Source organism: Helianthus annuus, chromosome 10 (genome assembly GCF_002127325.2).
Source record: "Helianthus annuus cultivar XRQ/B chromosome 10, HanXRQr2.0-SUNRISE, whole genome shotgun sequence".
Classification (NCBI taxonomy): domain Eukaryota; kingdom Viridiplantae; phylum Streptophyta; class Magnoliopsida; order Asterales; family Asteraceae; genus Helianthus; species Helianthus annuus.
This window is the reverse complement of record NC_035442.2, coordinates 48,442,326-48,452,982: the sequence shown is the minus strand read 5'-3', so window position 1 is coordinate 48,452,982 and position 10,657 is coordinate 48,442,326. Positions and strand designations below refer to the sequence as shown.

Below are 10,657 nucleotides of genomic sequence, written 5' to 3'. Positions count from 1 at the left end.
TAGTCAAAATGACGAGCAATAAAATGTTTCCCTTCTATCCGAAAAGTGATCTACAGTTTGTCATGAACATGACAAGTAAGAATCCTTCGAATTTATGGCACAAGCGTTATGGACATATAAATATGGAGACATTAATTGACATGGCAAATAAGGAATTAGTAGTTGGATTACCAAATATGACAAAGGATGATAATGTGTGCGAGGGATGCATATCCGGAAAACAAGCTAGGAAACCTTTTCAAAAGAAAACAACATGGCAAGCAAGTGAACCTCTACAACTTGTTCATTCTGATATATGCGGACCAATGAGAACAAAGTCAATAGGTGGGTGTAGATATTTCATTACTTTCATAGATGACTACACTCGAAAGACATGGGTATACTTTCTAAAATACAAATCCGAAGCACTTAATTATTTCAAAATTTTCAAGGCTTTGAATGAGAAGCAATCAAATTGCTTAGTTAAAACCTTAAGAACAGATCGTGGAGGAGAATACTGCAGCAAAACTTTTCAAGATTACTTGAAACTGAATGGAATCCGCCATCAACTTACGAATAGCTATTCTCCTCAACAGAACGGGGTAGCCGAAAGAAAGAATAGGACATTAATGGAACTAAGCAGAAGCATGATGAACACAAAACAATTACCGAATTGTTATTGGGCAGAAGCTGTAGCATGCACTACATATATTCTTAACCGGACAATCACAAAGACTAGACCCAACATCACACCGTATGAAGCATGGAATGGACAGAAACCAAGTATAGAACATATGAGAATATTTGGGTGTCTAGCTTATGTTCACATACCGAAACAACAGAGAGATAAACTATCTAACAAGACGGAAAAGACTATTTTTGTTGGTTATAGTGAAGTCAGTAAGGGTTATAAACTGTATAATCCTCAAACCAACAAGATCATCATCAGTCGTGATGTGATATTTGATGAGAATAAAAGATGGGTGTTCAACTGTGAAACATCAAACGTACCTTTGATTGTGTACGATGAAGAAAGTACACAGAACGATGTGACAGATAAAGACAAATGTCAAAAGGTAAACAATTTAAATGCAGACTCAGTAGAGGAAGAACAAGCTCAGGAAACTAACGAACACTCTTTGCAACATGATGATATCTTTGATATGGATCAGATCTCACAGCAGAATGATGTTCAAGTCCAACAGCAACATGAGGATTCATCATCTACAGATTCAGAAAATGAAACAATTCGGACTAAAAGCATAAATCGTTTATATCGGGATACTAGAGCACTAACTGATGCAGAAGTACTACAAAAATACAATGAAAGTGAAGTGGTAAATTTCGTTCTTTATACAAGCACAGATCCGACAACGTATGAAGAAGCAAGTAAAGATTCGAAATGGTTAGAGGCAATGGATAAAGAAATGGAATCCATTATTAAGAACCAAACATGGGTATTAGTAGATCCACCAAAACATCAAAAACCTATTGGTGTAAAGTGGATATATAAAACTAAGTATGATGAGAAGGGAAATGTAGACAAGTACAAAGCCAGGCTAGTGGTTAAAGGATATAGGCAAAAGTTTGGAATAGACTATCAGGAAGTGTTTGCACCAGTAATAATGTTCGAAACGGTTCGTTTAGTATTAGCACTAGCAGCACAACACGGATGGCATCTTCATCAAATGGACGTCAAAACGGCTTTCTTAAATGGAAAGCTGAAGGAACAAGTGTTTATAGAGCAACCTCAAGGATACATTAAAGAAGGGGAAGAACAAAAGGTATGTCATCTTAAACGAGCTCTTTATGGACTAAAACAAGCACCAAGGGCATGGTATAGCCGTATTGATTCATATTTCACACAACACGAATTTAAGAAATGTGCATATGAGCATACACTATACATCAAAGATTCGAAAGAAGGAAAGTTAGTAATATGCTTGTATGTAGATGACCTAATAATTGCAAGCAATTCAATGCAATTGATTGATGAGTTTAAGATATCAATGAATAAGGAGTTTGAGATGACTGACATGGGGAGGTTACATTATTTCCTCGGTATGGAAGTTCTTTATGACAATGGAAATATTATACTCTCTCAAAGAAAATATATGCGAAATCTATTAGAGAAGTTTCGAATGACACAATGCAATACTGTTTCTACACCTATGGAATACGGATTAAAATTGTCCAAAGATGATCCGGAAGATTTAGTAGATGAGAATATATATCGAAGTCTCGTAGGAAGTCTAATGTATTTAACCAATACAAGACCAGACATCATGTTTGCTGTAAGCAAAGTTAGTAGGTTCATGGAATGTCCAAAGAAAAGTCACTGGGAGGCAGCCAAACGTATACTAAAATATATTAAAGGAACACAAGATCAAGGAATTACATATTCCAAAGGAGGAAAGAAAAACCTTGTGGGCTTTTCTGATAGTGATTATGCAGGAGATATGGATGATAGCAGGAGTACCTCTGGATATGTTTTTCACTTAGGATCAGGCCCTGTATCATGGCAGTCAAAGAAGCAGAAGGTGGTAGCCTTGTCTTCAACTGAAGCTGAATATATGGCATTATCTCTGGCCGGTTGTCAAGCGATATGGATCAAAGGAATTTTAAATGATCTACAAGAATCAAATGACTGTTCCATTCCTACTCCTATATACTGCGACAACAAATCAACTATATGCTTGGCTAGAGATCCTGTATATCATGGGAAAAGTAAACATATTCGGGTTAAATATCACTTTATTAGAGATCTAATCAAGAAACAAGAAGTAACTGTTATCTTTTGTGCAACAAAAGATCAATTAGCAGATATTATGACCAAAGCATTACAACCAAAGGACTTCAAGCGGCTAAAGGAACTTCTACGGATGTCACTGAGATGATCTAGCTTAAGGGAGGGTGTTAGATATATATATATATATATAAGCTAGATATAGTATTACATATTTAATAATTATTCGTTTATTATAAGTTATATATTATTTAGGGTAGTTATCGGTTTTCCTGTACGTGTATATATATATATATACTTTTGTATCATTACATTCAGATTATCAATTCATAATTTATATGAACGATATCATACGAATTCTGCAAATACTCTGAAGAAATTCACGTTCAATTCAACAAACATTCAACACAGATATATTTTTAAGAATGCGAAGCTTAGCTTTCTTGAAGAAACTGATGCCGATGGATGACAGAAGTGACTCAATGATATTCCGAGCGGTGTTAGGCAGCGTTGCAAGCGCTCTATCTCTGACATGGCAATCCGCTTCTATCGATAAATTTTGAAACCGAACCTCTACAATTGTACTGTTGGAAGGGAGATTCCAACCCTGAAAATTGTTTATTATGTTAATATATGGTATGCACATATATTGCTCTTATGCATCCATTTCTTTTCAGTTCTTGATTTTCCTCTTTCAGTTTTGCTAGTTCTGCTTCCAGTTCCATAGTGTATGCCTAAAACATACAAGTCACATTACAAACAAGAAAAAACCGAAAACCGCAACTAAAAAACCCGTTAAACCGACACGAACCTGCTTACGAGCCCGCGACCAAGCAACCGATTCTCGGTTCTTAATCATTCGTGTTTGCCGCCTTTCAACAACTTTTTCTCCCCCTCACAATCCCACTAAACTCATAAGGCGAAGGCGAAACCGAAGACGTATCTCCATTATTCTTCCCATCCCGTCTGACGAAACCGCGGGCGACCCTACCGCCGTAACCCTGGGTCCCACTAACCCCATGTTACCACCCTGTAACACCCCATCAGAAACACCCATGATCCCATTCCTAATTACAGGACTACCCTTCATACCACCACCATAAGCAACACTAGTTTGCTTTGGAAACAACTGTTGACTTTTCTGTTGATTTTGTTGTTGACTTTGTGCAGATCTAACTCCATTCACATTCAATGGCAGATTATGATTGTTTGTACTCACACCTTGTTGGAATCCAACAGCCCTGAAAATCGGTTTGTTTTGCGAGTTTGTTAAATTACAAAACAACCCGTTATCATTCGGTTTGTCAACCAACTGATTTTCTTCCCTTACAACTCCAGCCTTGACCAAAAACTCCTCAAGAGTCATTTCCCCTAATGTCTCTTGCCTTTGAGACAAATTCGGTTGCCAGAACGCGTTAAACTCTTTTGATATATCTTTCCAAACCTCATCAACTGTCTTTTGACTTATTGTTCTTGGTAAAGTCAAAGACCCTTGTCTTTGTATCATTCCACCACCTTCGACAACACCGTTGTTAACCGCGGTATTATTATTAATATTTGTTTGAGTTTCTTCTGCATTCCAAATGCTTTTTAACAACTCATCCATATTCATTGACCCAAAATCTTTACCAATGCTGGTACCCATGGTGGTTTGTAGCTCATCAAAGGTTAATGAGTATATTGATCCTTGTCTTGCTAGATGGAAGTTTCCGGGCGGTCTAGCGTTCCCGCTCGCGATCTCTGTTGTTGGTGGATTATTGAAGCTCTTGTAGTTCATGATTCTGTAACATTGTCACAAAAAATAAAGTCGTACTATACCCAATTAATAAGATTAATTAGAATAACTGCATGAACCAATTGCATCATGATACACCTACAATAATGCATCGCCTCCAAAAGTGTAATCTTCCTAAAAACTAAACCGAATAGTAATAGAGAATACAAACCTTTAAAAATAACCTTAATCGCATCTATACTGAATCATAATAAAGGCCAACTTACAATAGAGACAAGATAGGCATGATTAATATAACTACAGCCAAGTTTTATTATGTCTAAAATTATGTTACCTCATAAACCAAAAAATAATGTTTTGTTTTGACGATTAGTTTATTTATGTTTGTTGTTAACCAGGTTTTTGCAATGCCATTGGATAAGAGCTGGACTAAAATCACTAATAAGGTAGATCCAGTGTTCATTAATGGAGCGATAGCTTTTGCAGAAAGGGGTAAAACATATGTTGACAGTGAAGGTAGGATACATTGCCCGTGTAAAAAGGGTGTGAATGCAAGAAGACATGTTCCCACAGTCGTTGCTGATCATATCATCTATAATGGTTTTGAACCATCATACAATGTATGGATTCATCATGGTGAACATCTTCCAGGTTATGAAACAGATGATACAGATAGTGACTATGAAGAAAGTGAAAACGAATCAAATGACGGTGTCAATGAGTTACTTGATGATGTTTTTCCTACGGGCGACGAAACTGAAGCAGAAAACTTCATTGACGGTGTCAATCTACGTAATAACCCAAAGGTGGAGAAGTTATTTGTCGATATGGAGAAGCCTTTATACCCCGGGTGTGATGAGTTTTCTGTACTAGGCTTTTTACTAGAGTTGATGAACGTGAAGGTAACATGCAAAATGACAAATGTGTCAATGGATATGATTCTGAATTTATTTAGTCGGGCCTTCAAGGATGCAAACTTGCCGAAAAACCATTATGAGGCGAAAAAGTATTTACATACACTTGGACTAGGATACGAATCTATTCATGCTTGTAAACATGATTGTGCATTATTTTGGAAAGAAAATGCAGAATTACAAAATTGCCCCGTGTGTGGCACTAGTCGTTATAAGGAAAATAGTAAAGGGAAGAAAAAACCGGTAAAAATTTTGCGTTACTTTCCCATCACAAGTAGACTTAAGCGCTTATATGCCTCAAGACACATTGCTAAGGAAATGTTGTGGCACGATAAATACAGAACCAAAGAGGAGGGGGTTCTTAGACATCCAGCAGATGGAAAGGCATAGAAACACTTTGATACAATGTTTCCTGATTTTGCAAAGGATCCTAGAAATGTTCGCCTAGGGCTTGCAAGTGATGGTTTCAATCCGTTTGGTGCAAAGAGTCTCTCTTATAGTATGTGGCCTGTTGTGCTCATACCATACAATATGCCTCCTTGGAAGTCTATGGTCGATGCTTCATTTATGTTGACATTGCTGATTCCTGGAAGCGATTCACCAGGTAATGATATTGATGTATTTTTGCGTCCACTAATAGATGAGTTGAAACTTCTATGGGATAAGGGTGTTGAAACATATGATTGTGAATCAAAACAGAAATTCAACATGCATGTTGCACTTCTATGGACAATTAATGATTTTCCTGCGTACGGTTATTTGTCTGGATGGAGCACGAGTGGATATAAGGCATGTCCAATATGCAATGAAGATGCGAGCAGTATACGTTTACGAGATAGAATAGGATATGTAGGTCATAGGCGATTTCTCCCGACCGATCACTCTTGTAGGAAAGCACGAGATTTTAATGGACAGAGAGAGACTAGGCTTGCACCTAAAATTGTCAACGGAGATGATTGCTTACATCAGTTGAAACATCTCCCTATACATCAGCATGGAAAACATCCGGATCATGTTGGTAAAAAGAGAAAACGGAAATCACATGATATAAACTGGTTAAAGAAAAGCATCTTCTTCGAACTCCCATATTGGCCTAAGTTATTGATTCGTCACAACATTGACGTGATGCATGTGGAAAAAAATGTGTGTGAGAATGTGTTGGGAACCCTATTAAACATAGAAGGAAAGACGATAGACACTTACAAAGCCCGACTAGATTTGGAAGATATGAACATACGTAAAGAGCTTCACTTGGTTAGAAAGAATGATCATTGGGTTAAACCACATGCTTTGTATGTTTTAACTCGAGATGAGAGAAAAGAATTTTGTAATTTACTTAGCTCTGTGCGTTTCCCAGATGGGTATGCTGGAAATTTAGCTAAAAATGTGATTGCTGAGCAAGGTAAGGTACATGGGCTAAAATCACATGATTGTCACGTCTTAATACAACGCCTAATTCCTATTGCAATCCGTCCCTTTATGACAAAACAGATTCGTGAGGCATTAGTGGAGTTGTCTCAGTTTTTCAAGAAACTTACTCAAGTCACATTACACGTGAATGAGTTGGAAGCGTTGCAAGAAGATGTAGTTATGATTTTGTGCAAGCTTGAACATATATTTCCCCCATCATTTTTTACAGTTATGGTGCACTTGTGTGTGCATCTTCCTCAAGAGGCAATTTTGGGAGGACCTGTACAATCGAGGTGGATGTATCTAATCGAAAGATACCTTGGCCATTTAAAAAAATATGTTAAAAACTTAGCTAAACCCGAAGGCTCGATAGCAGAAGGTTATGTTGTTGAAGAAGCTATAACATTTTGTTCACACTATTTACGAAGTGTTGAATCCAAGTTAGACAAACGTGACAGAAATGATGACAAAACCTCTAGTGATGCTCAAAGTTGTGCGTTGGATGTTTTTAGATTGAATGGTCGAGGGATTGGGAAGAAAGAAGTACATATCCTTCCTAGTAATCTTATGAAAAAAGCAATATGGTTTATCTTCAACAATTGTCAAGAGGTTCAGCCGTACTTAGAGTAAGTTTTTTTTATATTTGGTTGTGAATTGGTATTACCTATCATATGTCACTAAATTTATAGTATATCTACATGTGGCAGAGAACACTTGCGGTAGATGCAGCAGTCTACATTCTCGACTTGGTTTGCAAAACGGGTAATGTTAACACTCTATTTTACTTACTTTACTTTGTGATATTGCATTGCACTCTGATAACATGATTACTATGTTTAAAATTGGGAACAGATTCAAGAGATGTATGCGCTAAATCCATCTCAAATTAATGAAGAGTTATATGCATTGTCTTGCCTTCCTGATAATCGAGTATCGTCACACAGGGGTTATATCGTGAACGGGGTAAAATTTATAGTTAAGTCAAACGACGACGGTAGACAAACACAAAATTGTGGAGTTACGGTACCTGGCGTTCATAATGATATCGAAGATGACTATTATGGATTTCTTGACGAAGTCATTGAATTGTCATTTATAAGAGGTTATCGTATTATATTATTCAAATGCACATGGTTTGATACCGATCGTCGAAGAAAGAACGTGATATTTGAACCTCATTTTATAAGCATAGACACGTCTCGACATGCTTACAAGGAGGATCCTTTCATCTGTGCAAACCAGGCTAAACAAGTGTTTTATATAAATGATCCACTTAAACCAAATTCACAATGGAAAATCATTGAAAGAATTACCCACAGACACTTGTGGGATATTCCAGAAGACAAGAATGCAGAAGATTTGTTAGAAGATGTCAACCTTCACCGTAAAGATGTTGAAGAAGAAATTGTTGAAAACGTTGATGTTGATGGCACTATAAATGATTTTATCAATGACAAGCTAGATGATTCTGATCATAGCATGGAAGATTTTGGTTCAAAGTCAAATCTGGATGATTCAGACACTGATAAACCTAATAATGAAATGGAAAATGATGAGACAGACGATGATGATTGGTAATGTTCAGTATGTAACATTTGTAAGAGTTTCGATTATTAAGCTTTACAAAGACTAGTTTTATTCTTACTAATATACATGTAAAAGTAGCATTGTTTCACATTATCTAAGCATTTACTATGGATATTATGTTTGCAGGTAAAAGTAGAAGTATCAAGAAAGGAATTACATTGAAGGAAAAAAGTAGAAGTATCAAGAAAGGAATTACAGGTAGTATTTAATAAAGTTTTTTTCTAATTTGGCTAGTATCTATTAAAATTTAAGATAACTTAGTATAAATGTTTTCAGAAGGATGAATTTGGAAGAAGCTTATCATAGAGGCTTGTGCTACTTGGACTTATGAAGGTTGTTGATATGTTGTAGTAGGTTGATTTGGATGCTAATGATCTTATTTTGTACTTTGTTGAACTTTGAACTTGTTTTATATTTTGTTAAAATTGATTTGGACATATAATGTATTTTGTTAAACGTATAATGCATATGTTTTTAAAATTATTCAATAATACATATGTTCATTGAAGAAAAAGACTCCTTTTTTAACTTTTTAAGTATTGTACCCAGTGCAAAGCTTATACCATATGTCCATATTTGGATCTAATTGGATTGTGTATCAATGTAACATTTCATTTTACGTGTCATATATGGTGTTACGGATGAAACATAATTGAGATTAAAATTCAGTTACCAATAAGATGTCAATATATTAGTGATTGAATAATAGTGATCAATAAAATTGTGCCTTTTTTATTAATTGGGCACTTATTTGGGACTGAATTTCAGTAAGCAATAGGTTTCCATCCATTTTTTTGCAAACATGTTTGTGACTAAAATTTAGTTTCAGGCAAGTGGTCAAAGTATTAGGGATGATTACCTGTCACAAAGATCATCCGAAAAAATCAGTCTCTAATACAATTAGTAACTGAGAAATTAGTCTGGATACCATGCATCCGAGACTCATAGATCAGTCCTTCGTAATTTAGTCTCTATGTGTCAATATATTAGTGACTGAATATTAGTGACCAATAAAATGGCGCCATTTTATTTTTATTAATGGGGGCAGTTATTTAGGACTGAATTTCAGTAACCAATAAGTTTCCCCCCAAAATTTATTTTTAGACTAACATATTTGTGACTAAAATTCAGTCTTAGATAAATGGTCCAAGTATTAAGGACTGATTATTAGTCACGGACATCAGTCACAAAAAAATCAACCTCTAATACAATTAGTAACTAACAAATTAGTCCCGGATACTATGTATTCGAGACTGATAGATCAGTCCCTCATAATTTAGTCCCTAGGTGTTAATATATTAGTGACTGAATATTAGTGACCAATAAAATGGCGCCATTTTTTATTAATGGGGGCAGTTATTTAGGACTGAATTTCAGTAACCAATAAGTTTCCCTTCAAAAATTATTTTTAGACAAACATATTTGTGACTAAAATTCAGTCTCAGATAAGTGGTCCAAGTATTAAGGACTGATTATTAGTCACGGATATCAGTCTCTAATACAATTAGTAACTAATAAATTAGTCCTAGATACTATGTATTCGAGACTGATAGATCAGTCCCTCATAATTTAGTCCCAAATGGTCATTTTTCTTGTAGTGATTATTGGTAGCTTGATGTATCTTATGAGCTGTACTCGACCAGACATAGCATTTGCTGTGAGCAAGCTAAGTAGATACACAAGCAACCCAAGTTCAATGCATTAGAACTGTATCACTCGGTTGCTTTGCTACCTAAGATACACTCGGGAATACGGGTTGCATTATAATAGATATCCAGCAGTTATAGAAGGACACTGCGATGCAAATTGGATATCTGACACGAATGATTCTAGAGCAACAAGTGGATATGTATTCACACTTGGAGGTGCAGCGATATCGTGGAAATCATCAAAACAAATGGTTATTGCTAGATCCACGATGGAATCTGAGTTCATCGCTTTAGATAAAGCAGGTGAAGAGGCAGAATGGCTACGTCAATTTGTTGAGGATATACCAAGATGGCCTAAGCCGGAAACGACCATTTGTATACATTGTGATAGCCAATCGGCACTTGGCAGAGCTCGTAGCATAATGTATAATGGTAGGAACAGACATATCAGACGTAGACATAATACGATACGACAACTAATCTCTACAGGAATTATCACTGTTGACTACGTGAGGTCAAAGGATAATATTGCGGATCCGCTGTCAAAAGGCCTAAGTAGAGAGTTAGTACAGAAGTCGTCCATGGGAATGGGACTGAAGCCCTTGAAAAATGAAGTTCATATGATGGAAATCTAACT

At 36.1% G+C, this 10,657-nt stretch overlaps 1 protein-coding gene and 1 pseudogene across 1 annotated transcript; one reads left to right on the top strand and one right to left on the bottom strand.

Annotated features, from left to right (window-relative positions):
- Positions 1-3,116: 3,116 nt before the first annotated feature.
- On the bottom strand, positions 3,117-4,502 carry LOC110881684 (annotated as a pseudogene).
- A 365-nt stretch (positions 4,503-4,867) lies between these two features.
- Positions 4,868-5,764, top strand: LOC110881568. Its single transcript, XM_022129785.1, has one exon. The coding sequence runs from the start codon at positions 4,868-4,870 to the stop codon at positions 5,762-5,764; it is 897 nt and encodes a 298-aa protein (XP_021985477.1).
- Positions 5,765-10,657: the final 4,893 nt, after the last annotated feature.

Coding starts and splice junctions, on each gene's coding strand:
- LOC110881568 (XM_022129785.1), top strand. CDS start 4,868: ATGCCATTGGATAAGAGCTGGACTAAAATCACTAATAAGGTAGATCCA.